This window comes from Mirounga leonina, unplaced genomic scaffold (assembly GCF_011800145.1).
Source record: "Mirounga leonina isolate KUSES-001 unplaced genomic scaffold, KU_Mleo_1.0 Mir_488, whole genome shotgun sequence".
Classification (NCBI taxonomy): domain Eukaryota; kingdom Metazoa; phylum Chordata; class Mammalia; order Carnivora; family Phocidae; genus Mirounga; species Mirounga leonina.
In genome coordinates, this window is record NW_023270777.1 from 4069129 (window position 1) to 4086726 (window position 17598).

The 17598-nt window shown below is 46.2% G+C and overlaps 1 protein-coding gene across 1 annotated transcript in view; it reads left to right on the plus strand.

Moving 5' to 3' along the window:
* GLP2R (glucagon like peptide 2 receptor) overlaps positions 1-17598 on the plus strand; it is a 51522-nt gene that overhangs the window by 19436 nt on the left and 14488 nt on the right. Inside the window, exons 5-10 of the mRNA XM_034989303.1 lie at positions 1131-1237; positions 3248-3401; positions 5101-5260; positions 6247-6307; positions 6719-6788; positions 15253-15341. Coding sequence (XP_034845194.1) covers positions 1131-1237; positions 3248-3401; positions 5101-5260; positions 6247-6307; positions 6719-6788; positions 15253-15341 — 641 coding nt within the window. The remainder of the gene's footprint in view (positions 1-1130; positions 1238-3247; positions 3402-5100; positions 5261-6246; positions 6308-6718; positions 6789-15252; positions 15342-17598) is intronic.

Genomic DNA, 17598 nt, shown 5'->3' on the forward strand with positions numbered 1-17598 from the left:
AAGAAAGAAAGAAAGAAAGAAAGAAAGAAAGAAAGAAAGAAAGAAAGAAAGAAAGAAAGAAAGAAAGAAAAAGAAAGAAGAAAGAAAGAAAAAAGAGAAAGGGGGAGGAGGGAGAGTACATATCATAGGATTCCATTTATATAAAATTTTAGAAAGTGAAAATTAATTTCTAATGACAGAAAGCAGACCAGTTTTTTTTTCCTAAAGATTTTTTTATTTATTTGACAGAGAGAGCAGCAGACCAGTGTTTACTCGGGCATAAGATGGTCGGAGGGAATGAGAGAAGAAATATTATAAAGGGTCACAAGGAAACTTTTGGGAGGTTATGGAAATGTTCATTATCTTGAATGTGATGATGAAATCAGATATAGTCATTTCTAAATTCATCCAGGTTTATTCCTTAAATATGTACAGTTTATGGTACACCAGGTATGTTTCAATAAAGCTGATAAAAGTGTTATGTGGAGAAGTTTAAGCCATGATTTAGCATGTAATACATATTTGCTGTGGGTTCTTGTACAAAAATTTAGTGAGAAACATCATCTTGATGGCTAGTAGCATGATGGATTGAGTGAGAAGGTGAAATTCATTGGAAAATCACAATAATACAGAGTTTCCAATAAATTATCCTCTGTTCACAATCGAGGTACCCTGGGACTCAGAGAAAATATTCCACTGTTCTATGAGGTATTCACCCAAGTGGTCATGCATGACAAGTTATTTTAGGAGGGAACATCCAGATAAGAACCTGGCCCCATCTTCCAGAGAGAAGAACACCTACACTCTAGGGACAGCACACCCAGGCACAAAAAAACCCCGCAAAAAAACTGTCCTCATTTCTAAGGTACCCTCTTGTTCTGGGCACAATTCTTCCATGATACTGTGAATCTTGGTGCATCAATGCTGGGCTATAGGACCAGCCATAGAGGTGAGACCCCCAGTGGGTATTTCATTCATCAAGGCTCTTTGGCCTCTGAGATGTGCCAGAGAGCAGTCTAAGTTATTCTAATTGGGTGTCAACAAGGCTACAGTGCATGCCTAGACCCTTGGTCATCCTGGGCATGGAACTAGGGGGTGGAGATCATAGCTGCCTGGCTTGGTGGTCATATCTGCTCTTTGTCTATGCTCAGGTGGAACACCATGCTTTGCTGTCGACATTGAAGGTGTTGTACACCGTGGGGTACTCTCTCTCCATCATCTCCCTCCTCCTGGCACTCACCCTCCTCTTGTTTCTTCGGTGAGTGGAACTTCTGCCTGCACATTTTCAGGTGTCCACCCTGGAATTTGCTCACTGGCTCCCTCTAGAAGGCAGAAGACTGGGCTGGCTGATGTCATGGCCCATCAGAGTTGAAAGGGATCTGAGAGAGTCTCCAGCCCAACAACTCTATTTTGCAGGTGGTGCGGGTGAAGGGGAAAGAGATATTAGAGGCCCAGTGAGAGGCACTGGGTCACTGGAGGTCACAGAGTACAGCTGGAACTGGAATCTGGGAGTCTTAACTCTGCTTTAGCCTCCTTGGGATTGGATAACCTCCTGTCTACCCCACCCTACCAGAGGCATGATTTTTACAGAAGAGATTAAGAAACTTCCCCAAAGCAAATTAGCAAGTGGTAGAGCTGGGCCCCCAGACTCCAATTAGCTATCAGTCATTTGAGTGACTCCCCAGGCACATTTCTAAGCACGTTACATGTATTAAGTCATTTAAATTTCTTGCTAATCAGAATTAAGGTTTATTCTAATCCTAGGATATTAGCATTATTATTAGCCCCATTTTATAAGTGTGTTGACTGAAATATGGAGAGATCAAGTAACTTGCCCAATGTCATGCAGCTGGTGAGTGATGGGAGCAGGTTCACAACCAGGCAGTTCAGAGACTGAGCATTTTCATTCCCTTATATTATTTCTCAGAATTCAAAGCCTGAGTGCATTTTGCTAAATCATGTTTTTAGAAATCACCCAAGTGAGATATTTATGGACCCCCAAGGGAGCCCTCCAAGGCTGCCTCTTGGCCTTCATTCAGCAAATTAATTGAGTATAATGTGGCAGAATGAGCATTCAATAAAGATGCAGGAGACCTAGATGGGCACTCTGGAGACCTGGATGCTAGCTCCATAACAGCTCCCCTCCTTGTATCCTCTAACTCCATGTCTGACCCCTCAATCCCAGGATATTCTATGGCTCCTGGAGCAGAGTCATGACCATATGCCCCATCCAGAGAGCAATTCTTGAGCAGTGGGAGAATTCCATAGCCTGTACCCTCTGCTATCCATGACCTCCTCCACTCACCTTCCTAAAATCCCAGAAGCAAGCTCAGAGAAAGTAGCTGCCCAACCCTGGAGAAAGTTACTTTAGCTAAGCCTAAGTCTGGTTGACCAGATGTCCATTTTGTCTCATGTGCTAGAAAGTAATATCTAGTCCTTGCCTTTGAGTGGCACCCAATCTAATTTGGGAGAAAGGTGCATACATAATAAAACACAAGACCTGACTCAAGTACTGTTTGGAAATTTAAAAAGTAATAATAGCTCTAAAACCAGGCAGATTTGTGCTGCATTGGGGGCTGCATTATTATTATTTATTATTTATTATTTATTATTATTATCACTATTTTTTAAAGCAGCAAAGCTTTTCCACATTGAAATCTGCTTCTGTTGTGATGCTTTTTCCTTTATTTGTGCAGCAGGGCTGTGAGGGCAGTGATGGAAAAGGGTCCTTTTGGCTAGAGAGACTGAGGACACACAGTTTTACACCAGCCAGTAAAAAAAAAAAAGCCTACAGGAGGCTTCAGGTAGGTGAGGAGGAGGTAATGAGAGCTGACATTTTCTGGGTACTTATGATGTGTAGGTACTGTGTGAGTACTTTGCACCCATTAACGGACTGGTACTCCTGCAATCCTTGAGGTAAGCACTCTTGTCCTTACAGGTAGTAGAGCCTTGGAGAGTGGTGCTTTGGCCTCAGAATTTTGGGGTCTGAATCTCAGCCCCACCACTTACTTCTCTAGGACTTTGGACAGCTGATTTAACCCTTCTGCCTCAATTTCTCAATTTTTACTCAATGTGTAAATGTTATCCCCATTTTCCAGATGAGGGAAATGAGGCACAGAGAAAATCACATAACCCAGCCGTATCGCTCTGGAGTCTATGTTATCAACGTCTGCCCTCTAGTGATAGGTGGGCAGGTGTTTCGGGCACACACCTGTTGGTCTGAACCATTCTTTCCTGAGGGAAGACACCTGCTTTTCTCCCTCCACAGGAAACTCCACTGCACACGCAACTACATCCACATGAACTTGTTTGCTTCTTTCATCCTGAGAGCCCTGGCTGTGCTGGTGAAGGATGCCATCCACTCCAACTCTTATTCCAGGAGACCCAACAGTGACAAAGGGTGGATATCCTACATGTCGGAGGTATGTCCCTCCCTACCATAGCCTCCCACCTGGTGGATCAATCCTGGGAATCGTGGGGCGGGAAGGTGGAGCTGGGAAGAGGAAGAGGGAGATAAAGGGGTGTCAAAGGCCTTCTGGTTAGAGAAGCATCATCTGACTTAAAAACAAACCCCAAAAACCAACCAAACAAAAAAAACCAAACCTCCCAAGACTGGGGCAGGTAAAGGAAATTGTCATGGAAGAGTCCACCACAGGGTGCTGTGTGTCCTTGGGTGGGAAATTTCTTCATCCATGAACAAAACAACTGAACCAGACCAGCCTTTATTACCATTATTATTATTATTTATTATTATTACTATTTTTTAAAGCAGCAAAGCTTTTCCACATTGAAATCTGCTTCTGTTGTGATGCTTTTTCCTTTATCTTGTTAATAATGATGGTAGTAACCTGTTAAATTAACCCTGAAATCCTGGAATAAGCCCAACTCAGTTCTGACACATTACTCATTTTCCTATATTGCTGGATTCATTAGCTGATGCTGAGTTTTGTTCAGCATTCCCTCATCTGCACCTGTGAGGAAGTTTCTTTTCTTGTGATAAAGAAGATAAAGTTTATGCTGACCTCTTAAAACAAATCAGACTTGTTACCTCTTTCTTTGTTCTCTGGAAGAACTTATTTAAGACGGGTATTTTTCTTTCTTAAACATTTGATAGATCACTCCAGTGAAGCCATTTGGGCTCAGAGTTTTCCTTATTGGAAGGCTTTTAATTATGGACTAGTTTCGACTCACATTCAGATTCTCTACTTCTTCTTGTGTCAGCTTTAGTAGCTTGAGTTTTTCTAGGAGCTTGTGTGCTTCATCTAACTTTTCAAATTTCTTGCCATAATATTGTTCCTAGTTTCTTAACATCTTTTTGAGGTCTGTTGCAGCTATGGAGGTATTGCTTTTTTGCATCCCTGATATTGATTATTTATACTTTCACTCTTTTCTCCCCTTTTGATAATCCTTGCCATATGTTTTTTGGCTTTACTAGACTTTCCATAGAACAAAATTTTAACATTGTTGATTCTCTTTATGTTGTCTCTTTCATCAATTTCTGCTTTTATCTTTATGCTTTCCTGCCATGTCCTTTCTATAGGTTAAGTTTGCTTTCTTTTTCAGACATGATACTTAAGATAATTCATTTTCAGCCTTTTTTTTTTTTAATTAAGTCATTTAAGGTTATCGGTTTTACTCTCGATGTGGTATTAGCTGCATACCACACATTTTGATATCCAGTATTTTCTTTTCATTCGGTTCAGAAATAAGTTCTAATTTTTATCATTATTTCTTTTATTGATTCATGGATTATTTAGAAATTTATTTCCTCCTTTCCAATCATACAAAGATTTTTTTTAGTTATTGGTTTCTAGCTGAGTTGAACTAAGATCAAAGAGCATACCTTTCAGTGTTTTTTTTAGGGAAATTGCTGCTGATGAGTTCTCTCTGTTTTTGTTTGTCTACAAATATCTAGAATGTCAAGGAAGAGGCTGGGCTTTGAAACCTACCGGAAGCCCTCCCTCCCATTTTGGTATTGTTGCCAGCCTCTCTGAGATGGTCAGCAGATTCCAGGGGTGAGGCAAGGCAGAGGGATGGCTGTGCATGGGGAGGCCCTTCTCCATCCTCTCGGGTCCACATGAGAATGCCTGGCCTCACTCTCAGATGCTCTGTCCTCTGCAGGTATCTGCCTCCTGCCGCTCGGCCCAGGTCCTGCTGCACTACTTCGTGGGCGCCAATCACTCATGGCTGCTGGTCGAAGGCCTTTACCTCCACACGCTGCTGGAGCCCACAGTGCTCTCTGAGAGGCGGCTGTGGCCCAGATACATGCTGGTGGGTTGGGGTGAGTGACCTGAACCCCCAGCCTCTTCTCTTAGGGGCCCATCAGAACAGAGGAACTTGATAGAGCCTTTGGTTTCCCAATTGGAGGGAGGCTCTGGGACAGAGAATCCTCCCGCGACAAGATACTGAAGAAAGGGGTGTGTGTACACACATGCAGTTACACACAAGCACTGGAGACCCGATGCATACGTTCAAAAACTGACAAGGTTTTTGATAGAATCAGATGCCCTTACTCCTACCCTGTCCCCAGCTGTAGCGATCTGCTCGGGTTGCCGTAACAAAATGCCATCGACTGCATGGCTCAACCAACAGACATTTACTTCTTGCAGTTATGGAGACTTGGATGTTTGAGATCAGAGTTCTGGTGAGAGGTCTTCCTGGCTTGCAGATAGCTGCCTTCTGACTGTAGCCTCACATGGTGGAGAAGAGAGAGAGAGAGAGAGAAGGCTCTCTGGTCTCTTCCTATATGGGCACTAATCCCATCAAGATGACCACCACTCTCCCTTCCAAACCTAGCGACCTCCAAAGATCCCATCCCCAATTATCATTACATTGGGGGTTAGGGCTTCAACATGGGGTGGGGTCTGGACACAAACATTCAGTCCATAACGCCAACTGAGTCTTCAAGTCGGGGTCTGGAACCCCAGTTGCCACAGACTCTTGGAGAATGTGAGGCTGTAGGATTCAGAAGAAATATGGTTGGCCTACAATCTGGGAGATTTGGGTTAATGTCTTGGATTTACTCTGAGATGCTTTGCAACATGTGGCAAGTGTTTTCTCCTCTCTGCTTTCCTGGTTTGTCTGACAGTAAAACAACAGATGGGCTCTGTGCCACCCTACGTCTCTCCAGCTCTCAGCCTGCAGTTCGGTGATATTTGGGCTTTTATAAGTTTTTACCAAGATGCTTTTGGCCCATCGGGCTGGGGTGGGAGGCAGGCAGGTTTGGCCAACCAGCTCCTGACTGCATTTCCCTGTTTTCACCCCCAGCCTTCCCGCTGCTGTTTGTTGTACCCTGGAGTATCGCCCGTGCACAGCTGGAGAACACAGGGTAGGAAATTCACCTGCTCTCACGCTTCCATGAGCCAGTAATTCCCAGATATGCCCCAATACAAGGATTTATACCATTTTCCCAAAGAGAATATCCATTCCCTTCCATTTTGGCCACCTAGAATATACTTAGAAATGCAGATAAGATGATCACAGATCTTTCTTGTAGTGATTAGTTTGTTAGCTTAGTTACACATGCAAATTAGCACAAAATTAGCTCAAATTAACACAAAAAGTCACTGCATAGGTTAGCAGTGACCCTCGATATGGGTACAAAATTGGTTATTGTTTCATTGTTCACAGTGGGGTGGAGGGGGGAGTCTTGAGTGTGAGCATCCTCCTTCCAGAGGCCAAGAGGCTGTTCATTCAACCTTGTCTCTCTTTTAAGTCTTCTTCTGCCCCTTTGCCATAGGTGCTGGGGAACCAACAGGAATAAGATAATCTGGTGGATCATCCGAGGGCCCATGCTGCTTTATGTAATGGTAAGGACCATCCCACTCCTGTTTTTTTCCTCTCTGAGCTTGGCAGCTGTGGGGGACCCCACTCCCCTTCCCCTGCCACCTTACCAAAACTCTCTGCCTTGGAGTGAGCCTGGACCAGTTCCCTTGAGAAGGAGTTGTTGAGTTGTGAGTAGGATGTGTTGACTGAGAAGAGAAGGAACAAGTTAGAGGCTTCTCCTTGTTCTGGTTCAGGACTCAAATGCAGGGTTGAACTACATGCCTCCTTCTCTCTGGGTCCTCAGACTATATCTAGAAACCTGTAACCAGCTCAGTGACCTTGTATTGGTGGCCCCTGGGGACGCGGGCACCTTCAGTTACCGACGAGCTTAGGGATGGCAAAGTTATTGGCTTGGATTTTAATACCATTAGCAGGAGGGAGGGGGGGTGAAAGGAAGCCTCTTTAGAAGAGAAAAGCATAGTCAATATTACCCAAAGCAGGGATGGGGATTAGTCAAGGGATGCTGCTTCTCTGAGACCCTGAGGAAGACGGGCCCTTATTCCCAGTGGCCCCAGAATTTTACAGCTGGGGAGGGACTGCAGGACCCAGAGTCATAAAGCTCTTTTGGATGATACTGTGTGAGACACAATCTGCCAAAGAGCCTCGGGACTGGGAGGGAAAAGCATCCATAGAAGTTGAGGGGGAGTGTGGAGGTGCTCTTGATGATTCCGAGACCAGTGTCATGTCTAGGCTTAGCGGTGGCATGGGTGTGCTGGCTGCGTCCTCTCCGGTCCCTCCACACACAGTGAATCTGGCCATGCACACCCCAAGCGAGAGCCACATCATGAGCTCTGCCCTGCCCCTCCCCCGTGTCACTTCTCCACGTTCCTGTCCTCTCCAGCCACACTGCCGACTGTGACCCCAGCACCCCGTCCTGGCAGACACCCCCACCACCGCCCATGACCTGTACTGAGTGCTGCCTCTATGTCAGCACCATCTAAGTGCCTGGTGTATATTAACTCATTTATGGGTAGCTGCCATTATTGTTTCTTTGACTCACGAGGACACCGAGAAGATAGGAAGACACTTACCTCAAGTCCCAGTAAGTGGGGACGCTGGATCTCAGCCCAAAGGGTCTGACTGGGGGCACCAGCACTTGTAACCACAGCCCAGTGCTACTGCCCCCCGCCCCCAGATCTTTATTGCCTCCTACCCACGTGCCTGATGCAGGCTTGTCACACATTAGTACCTCGCCTTGGACCCTCCTGAGCTTGGTACCTCCTCCCTCTGCCATCTTATCTCCCGACTGCTGTCCCCAGACACTCCCCACAGGAAATAGAATGGTCACACCCTCCTTTGCGTCCTTCCCAGACCCCGGACAGACTTCTGCTATGGTCCCAGCAATGCTTCATTGCACGTATCTGTCCAAAACCTGTCTGCGGCCACAGTAAGCCCCATGTTCCATTCATCCTGGCAGCCAGCCCGAGCAGATGGCAGCCCTGCATGAACTTATTCGATGAACACCTGTGACCCACACCCCCCGGCACGGAAGGTTCCCGCTAACCAGGCAGAAGAAGGCAGGATGGAGGCCAGCAGGCCCTCCCTGGGATGGAGCTCAGGCTCAGTGTTGCTGAAACCCTAGTGTTTACCCTGCTCTTTTCTAAAGGCCACATCAGTGGTTCTTGGTCTTGGCTGCTCTTAGAAGGACGGGGGTATCTTTACAAATTCTTTTTTGCTTGGGTCTCACGCCCAGAGATCTGTGTTTCATTGATCTCAGGTGTGACCTAAGGATTCCAATGTGCAGCCAGGGCTGGAGAGCATCCTCACTGCTCAAAGTGTGGTCACCTGAGCGCTTGTTGTAAATTCAGGTTCTCAGGCCCCGCCCCAGACCTGCTGAATCAGAATTTGCATTGCAACAAGATCCCCAGATTTGGGGCGCACATGGGAGTCTGTGGGGTTCTTTACCCTCACACTGGTGGTTCTCCAAGCTGGCTGGGCATTAGAAATGTGGTGGCTCATACCCCAGAGGATTACAGCAGAAATTCTGGAGGTGGGGCCCGGACAGTTGCAGTTTTAAAAGCTCCCAAGTGATTCAACCAGGGTGGTGCCACTGCTCTGGGCCTTGCTGCTTGGTTGTGCATGGCCAGCTGACGGGTGCGCTGGTTTCTCCTGCTGCTTCTGAGTTACTGTAGCCACATTCTCTCTCACCAGGACAAGACAATGTGCTCTATCTTCTCTTCTTGGATAAAGCGACCTTTACATGTCCTTCCTTCTACCACCCCAGCTGTTACCAGCAACACAGAAAGGGCCAGAGTCACCTTAGCTCACAGTGGCTCCTCTCTTTCCCATCTACACCTTCTGCTCCTCCTGCTCACCTCACCCCACGGTCTCTGTTGTTTTTCAGCCTCTTGGGATTTCTTGTGCACACCTGTCTGGTCTCCCTCCTTCACTCTTGCCCTTGGCAATCCATCCTCTGCATTGTGGTCAGAGTGGTCTTTCTTGAGCAGAACTTGATGATGTCTCTCTTCTATGGGTGACTTTTTCATGGCATACTATTGCCCTCGGGCATGCTTCCAAAGTCCTTAGTATGGTGAGTATTGTCATTCCCTGACTACCCATCCAACTGCAAGCACCCCATGCTCAATTTATATGGGGAAACTCACCCTTCCCCACATCCATCCTGGTGTTTCACTCCTCCTATGCCTTTTGCACACACTGCCCTTCCCCCTGCAATCTCCATCTGATGGCTCCACGTCTGGTGAACTCTCTTCTTCCCTGGAGACTAAGCTCTTTCCTAATCTACCTCTCAAATTCAGGGACGTCAACAGGCATGCTTGGAAGGGACACTTCCATAATCATCCTCAGGTCTACGAAGGTCTTATAGAGACCCTTGCTGGCTATGGTTGTTTGTGTACAGGGGCTTGGACAAGAGGAATGGGTTTGAAGAGAAGTGAGAAAAGTTCCTTTTGGTCACAAGGAAGGACATCAGAATATAAACTGGTAAAACATTGACACAGAACACAGAGAAAGGCTTTGGATTATTCATCTCTATCAATTTCCAAGAGGAGAAACTCTGTCCTGAGAAATGGGTTGCTGAACCTGATGTCTTCCTGCCACCCACCCCACCCCCGGCCCCACGCCGGCTCTAGGATCCTATTCTGTACGCTCCGAGGATGGTGGGATTCACGTACCCTACACAGAGCATGGGCTTCGTGGCTGACTTGTGGTGTGCCCTTGAGCCAAGTGAGTTGACTTCTCTGGGCTTCTGTTTCTTCCGTAAAATCAGAGTTGGGCTAGACCAGTGGTTCTCAACTGAGGGGGATTCTGCCCTCTGGGGACATTCGGCCATGTCTGGAGACATTTTTAATCATCACAACTGGGGTGGGGGTCCTATTGGTAGCTAATGCATAGAGGCTAGGGATGCTGTTCCACATTCTACAGTGCACAAAAGAGCCCCCACAACAAAGAATTGTCCCACCCCAAACGTCAATCGTACTGAGGTTGAGGGACCCTGGACTAGACAGTGGTTGCACAGAACAGCTCAAGAGGTTAAGGGAAAAAAACAAAACAGCCTGGACTCCACTCTAGATTGATGGAAACAAAACTGTCATGGTGGGCTTCCTTAGCACTGGAATCACATGCATTTGCTCTCTTGCACCTTCATTTAATATTTATTGAGCACCTGCTGTGTGCATGGCTTGGTGCTAATTTCTTTCAGGGGAAAAAAGGATGAATGTCCCATAGTTTCTGCAGTTCAAAACCTAATAATTATGATTTTGAGACTCATCAGACCATGACTGAGCCAACAATTGTCTCCACGTCTGCTTAAAAGACCACATGTTACAGTTTTCCACTGACCTGAGTAGGTATAACCCCAGGCCCAAAATAGGATTCCTGGAACCACAAACGGCAGGAGCCTGGGTCCCTGAATGTCTGCATGGAGCAGATATAAGTATCTGCATGGAGTAGATATAAGGCCCAAAATAGGATTCCTGGAACCACAAACGGCAGGAGCCTGGGTCCCTGAATGTCTGCATGGAGCAGAGCTCCCCCTCACTGCGATCGAGTATTTCATAAGCAAAAAACAAAACCTTTATTGTGTTAGGGGCAAAAAAAGAATTTCCTGACCCCACCCCACATATTTTCCAGCTACTAAAAATATCATAGTAATCAAGATGTTGCTCATAACATTTGGCATTTCAGGGCACGTGTTTCATCTTGTCCAAATTTGAGGCTGGTTCCTATTTTCTGGAGTATGGAGCAGAGGCTTCTGGGACAAGCCAATTGTGCATGGTGAACTGAGCTATGGGACTAAGGAGAATCTCCCATCCCCAGACTCAGGCTCCCCAGTGAGCATCCTCGTTACCATAGCTGGGCTTCTCCCACCACCCCCAGACTGGGTCTGCATCTGTGGATCTGCATCTGGGCTGATGTGAATGAACGTCACACTGGGTTTCCAGATATCCCAGCTGACTTTATCTGCTGCCCTCTTGATTCTCTATGTTTCAGAAATAACCATAATGTGACAATGCATAGAGTCTAGATGCTCTGTGAGTCTTTCATGAGACATAGAAATTGGAGAATTCCCATCTTCTTCAGGATATAAGACTCCACTACTTAAATTAACCTGTTACCCTTGAGTGTACATTTAGAACAGAACCATCCTGGAATAATATAATATTCTTATATCTTAGTCTCCTCTGCTCCCAGTAGAAAATCTGTAAAGCTTTGATTAGTCCAAACCTTCATGGACAGCCTTACAAAATACATACACTGCAAGATTGTTCTATCCACACCATGATTCCTGGAGTTAACCGATTAACCAAACCAAATTGAACATACAGTTGACAGCTTTTTTGAGCCAATGAATCTGTTGACTTGATGGTTTCATTCGTTCCTATTGAATCTTCTCTGATAACCTCAGGACTTGGCAAAGTTGAGAAATCAGTAAAATTAGTCTTCACTGGCCTTGTCCCTTTTTAAGTCTTCTGCCTCACCAGGAGCCCAGGGGCTCTCTGTGTCCCCAAAACATCTCCTCATTTCCACATTTCCCTCCTCTAAGAGTTACAGTGGGAATCTCTCCATACCCTGTACTTTCCCAGCCCATTAAAACTTAGCTTTGTTGCATCCCATCTTCTGCTTCCCGTGGTGAAAGTAGGTCAGATCATAAGTAGTGATTGAATTATTCACTGTAAAAATGAGCAAATGAATGAATAATAGATGGAGAAAGGGCACCCCTCTCCTCTCCTAGGTGTTCCTTACCTACTATGTGATGTGTGCACTTCAGCAGGGTTCTGGGGATGAAGTATTTTAACCCAAAGGAGCAGCTCTAACAGTAGGCATTTTAGTCCACACGGCAGGCCAGATGAGGAGAGGATGGAGGTTGATGGAGAAGTTTAGGGGTAGATGAAGCCACCTTCTGAGCCCCCTACCATATTAGCAATCACCTCTGCCAGCCTATAGACCCAGATCTAAGCACAGGAGCTGGGGTGCCACAGGAGTTTCACCAAGAATGTTATATATGATAATGCATTCCGCACTGTCTAGGACCTGAAAAGGAGCCTTACATGTTTGGGGTCCTAAGGACCCCCATTCTGATGACAGAATCTAAGAGGAGTTGGCTGGGTTCTTGAGAAATGTCCTTATTCAGCCCCCTTTTCCTGCTTGTGCACGAATGAAGAACAGCACCATCCAAATATGCCTGCTGACTCTTGTCCTGCGGGACACCTAGATGGACACAGGCTCATCCAGGCTGGTGTTTCATTCCATGGCATTGAAGAAGTGCCTCCATATGGCCCATGGGTTGATGCCCATTTTCTCATGCCTGGTCCCTGGAAGACACAAAGAACAGCAAATCCACATGCTCCTCATCACAACTCTTCATTTCCTAGGATACAGTCCCGATTGAAATTAATTTGCTGAAATATGTTCCCTTCCCCAGTTAAACTCACTTTGTGAGAAAAATGCCTGAGTTCAACAAATCGCTAAAGCCAAGGACACAGCGTTTTCTCTTTGTGATGAAAAGCAGATATCCCATTAAAGAAAGAAATTACTTGGTTGCATTTAGTTTGTATTTAAGTGTTCTGTTACTAAATATTCTTTGGCTGGGAAGCTCCATCCCTGTTTGCTGGTGGATTGGATAAATAGTCTCTTGCCCGAAACTGCAGACTGTTAGTTTTGAGCACTAATTGTATAATTATTACTAATTGTATAATTGTACAAATACTAATTGTCACCCAATCACCATCTCTACTGGCTCTTTCCTCATTGCATAGAGGCATTCTTAAGTCTTTTCCATTTTAAAAACAACTGTAATCCCAAACGTCTTCCAGCCCTGCACATAAAAGAGGGGAGACATTATCCCCATTCTGCATTCCTTGTCAGTTACTGCTCTATCATTCTGCTTCCCTTCACAGCCAAGCCTCTTCAATGTAGTCTACACTGGCTGTCTCCCTCTTCACGTCTAGCTCACAAAGCAAAGCATTGCAATCTGGCTTGTGCTCTCACCTGTGAACTGCACCTTTTCTCAGCTCCCTGTTGCTAAATGCAGTCTTAGTTTGCTTAAATCCCATGTAGCATTTACCTCCTTAAATTCTTACGGCCGTGAGCTCCCACTGCCCTGGAGTTAACTGATTAACCAAACCAAATTGAACATACAGTTGACAGCTTTTTTGAGCCAATGAATTGGATGAACCATCTGTTGACTTGATGGTTTCATTCGTTCCTATTGAATCTTCTCTTTGCTCCCACTGCCCTGGCTACTCTTTCTGAATCTCTTGCGCTGCCTCCACTTCTGCCACCTTTCCCTTCATTACAAGGTGAGTCTCTTAACCCTTTTTCTCTCCCAGTCTACCTAGCCTTTCTGGACAATCTCGCCTCCTCCAATGCTGGCTCCATGCTCCAGCTGGGACCTCTCTGCTGAGATCCAGACATAAATATCTCACTGCTTTGGGACATCTCTTGCGTCCAAAATAACTAGACCTCCCCCTCTTCCCCCTGCACTGCTCTTCCTCCTCTATCCACTCTCAGTGAATGACACTACCGCACATTTGAGTTCTACTGAGAAACTTGGAGTCATCTTTGACCTCACATCCAGCCACTATCGAACGCAATTTGACTCAAACTCCTTAAAAGTTTCAAGTCCATCTTGTACTCCCCATCATTGGTGCACCACACCTACGGCTTCACATCACCTCTCTATCATTCTTGCCTGGGAACTATGAACTGCTCCCAACCAGTCTCCCCTACTCTGGTTTTACCTTCATCCAATCCATACGCGCCCCCCCCCCCCCCCCCCCAACCGCCGCCGCATGGTTGTTAAAATGATCTTTCTGAAGTGCAGAAAAGCAAATCTGATCGGCTAACTCACTTGCCTGACATTCATCACTGGCTCTCCATTGCTTTCAGAAGGAAACCCAAACTCCTCCATGTGACCATGAAAGGCTCTGCAGGAGCTGGTTCTCCCCTCACCTCCACTCTCGTCTTACTCTTCACAAATCTTGTTCTCATTCTCCAAGCCCCAGCCGCATTGAACCACTTGCCCTTCTACCTCTCCAAGAGCCTCATGATGTGTCATGTAGTTGCTGTCAAGGTGTTGGCTGGGGCTGCGACCATCTGATGGCTTGACGGGGGCTGGAGAATCAACTTCCCAGGTGGCTCATACACATGGCTGGCAAGTGGTGTTGGTTGTTGGTAGGAGGACTCAGTTCCCCCAGATGGGTCTCTCTACAGGTTGTGAGTGTCCTCACAACATGGCTGCTGGCTTTTCCCAGAGAGAGAGAGAGAGAGAGAGAACCAGGTCGATGCCATCCTTTTGAGGACCTAACCTCAGAAGTCACATAGCCTCACTCCCACCATGTTCTTTTCATGAGATGCACATAGCTAAGTCTAGCTCACATCCCAGAGGAAGGGGGAAATTAGGCTCTGCTTTTCAAAGGGAACAGTGTTGAAGAATTTGCAGACATATTTAATCATTTCTATCAAGGCTGACAATGAAGGGTGGAACTGTCCCAGCCTATGACAGGTGTGGAATACAGTCTAGGGAGAAGAGAATGTGTGCTTTCCAGTAAATTCCATGGCAGCTACAGGACTCAAGTTAGACACCGATAGGGCTGGAGTTCTTTACAGAAGGGAGGCTGTTTAAGTGAAGAACAGGTTATTTTCAGGTAAAGGTATATTCAGTACCAGCTCAGTCACTTACTAACTGTGCAACCTTGGGAATTGTACTTGCCTCTTCCGTGCCTCTGTTTTCTCCTTGTACCACAAAATAAAAATAGTGTGGCTTCTTCAGAGCATTAATGTGAGTATTAAATAAAATAATGTGTGGATGTATTGAGGTGGCTTTAGGAAGACTGGGGATGACCACGAGCACGTACTACCTGAATATCCGACTGCCACATTTCCCCTGGCTTACATGGACAAGGATCCGATGGCCAGGCTCAGGGTGACCTTGATTTCATAACCATGTGGAGTCCACCACTTATTTGCCCATATCTGCTTTTTTCCAAGGTCAATTTCTTCATCTTCCTGAAAATTGTCAAGCTTCTCATTTCTAAGCTCAAAGCCCATCAAATGTGCTTCAGAGATTATAAGTACAGGTAAGTGGCCTGAGGTCGGCCTCCAGTGGTCCAAGATTGTTTTGACCCTTCAGGCTATTCTGGTTAATGTTCTGGGAAGAGGGGCATGAGCCGCCTCATCAGTATGTCTATCTTCTAAGACAAGAATATCAAGAAGAGAACCTCTGAAAAAGGTGTCTTGGGGTTGTGTGGGGCTTTTGCTACTGGTGAGGGCCTCCTGGCCCCATGGAAATGAAAGGAGTGGTCAAGGTTGCACACATTCCCCGTAGCAGGAAACTTAAAATGCTCCTAAGAATGGGTGGTTGATAGCCTGGTGGTGGGTATTGAGGAGGGCACATTCTGCATGGAGCACTGGGTGTTATGCACAAACAATGAATCATGGAACACTTCATCTAAAACTAATGATGTAATGTATGGGGGTTAACATAAGAATAAAAAAAAAAAGAAGAAAAGAGATAAAGTAAAAAAAAAAAAAAAGAATGGGTGGTTGAGCCACTTGGTTGAGCCAAAAGAGTGGTTCTAAGTGTAAGGATTTTGGCCACAGGCAGAGGTGTGAGTGAGGACGGGTGGAACTCTATTTCTCTCTCACTAACACCAAAATCAGGCCTGACCTAGGTGTGCTGGAAAGGTAGTTTTTCCCTTTATCTAACAAACATTTCATGAACACCTACCATGTGCCTGGCACTGTGCTGGGAACAGAAGAAAGATACTGTGTGGACCCTGTCTATAAGGAGCACACATCCCAACTCCCCAAAACTAGTATATTGGTGTGAACGCATGTCGGAAGGGCTGATGCTGGCCACGGCCGCAGATCCTCTGAGTGACCGTGGGCAAGTCACTCGGCCTCCCTGGGCCGGATTAATGGGTGTGTGAAATGAGAATTGGCACAGGACACCCATCTCTTGCTTTTTAGGAAGACCAAAGGTGTGGGCTCTCAATCTAATCGGATATGGTGAGTGGGTTTGTCCAGGAGATCCCAATGGACAAACACGCATTGTTTAGCACTGACAAATATATGCTATAATTGGCCCAAATATTTTGCAAACACCCCATCCCCAAGGCACTTGGGCTGGCTTGGACAACACAGAGACATGCCGACTTTCTTGGCGCCTCTGGTGGAGACTCTAAGTGACTCAAAGCTTCTTTGGCCCTTGTCCCAAGGCTCAGCCTCTAACTGCTCTCTGAGGGTGGAGGTCCAAAACCATGGTCAGAGCTGCTCTAGTCCTCCCATCGTGGGTCTGTTCAGGGGACACTGGGGCATCTGGGAAACCCAACAGAGGACGGCACTCCCAGGAGACAGAAGCAGGAAGAAGATAAATCCCAAGACACCAGTTTCCATGCAGACCGAGAGCCTGCACCCTGCTATTTTCTGCTCCCAAAGCCCACCATGTACCACTGGGGCTTTCCCCATGCTCTAGACCCACAGCACCCCCTATAGGAGCTTTCCATTCTGGTTGCTTGTAAGCATCACCTGCCAGCCAGCCCAAAAGCATGGACTCCTGAGGCCCTCCACTGGGTATTCAGACTCAGTAGGTGTGGAAATGAGCCCCACCACATGGACTTCTTATAGACTTCCCCCAAGAGATTCTGACACACAGAGTGCAGGACCACTGGGGTCAGCTGCTCTCGTGAAATAACGCATGGAATTTTCTAGTGGGGCTATGGCAGATGTGTTTCTAAGCAGCCTCGGTATCCCCTTCTGCAGGATCTCCTTTGGAGTTATCCAAGAGAGTGGTTTCCAAACTTTTCTGATCATGCATCTTTTTCAGTGAAGAAATTTTGAGCGTGCCCCTCACCATATATATACATGGTCTGTTGAACTGATACAGCTATTATAAAATACAACAAAGAATAGAAAATTATAAAGGATAGATTAAAAATTAACACATAAAACTTCGATTATCTTTCCTTACTATATTTTCTTCTGATGCCAAATGGACTGTCTTGCATAACCCTGAAGTGTGCATACCCAACTGGGAGCCAGGGATCTAGAGAAGCATAAATCAAGATACTGGGGAGAACCTCATGGCTGAGCAATGATTCAGGACAGCTGTTTTGGAGGGAGAAGGAATAGTTTGTCTGATATATACAACCTGTCTGGAAAGTTCTTTTCCCTTCCCCACCCTTGTTCAAGGATAAAGCTTGAAAAGAGGAACCTGGGTGCATGGCTCACCTTGAGTCTTCCCAGGGTAAAACACCTTACTTGGCGACTTTGCCACCACCTGGGGATGGAGCTGGGGACCTATCAGTGTTCCCGAGTGGCTGAGACTTTGGAGGG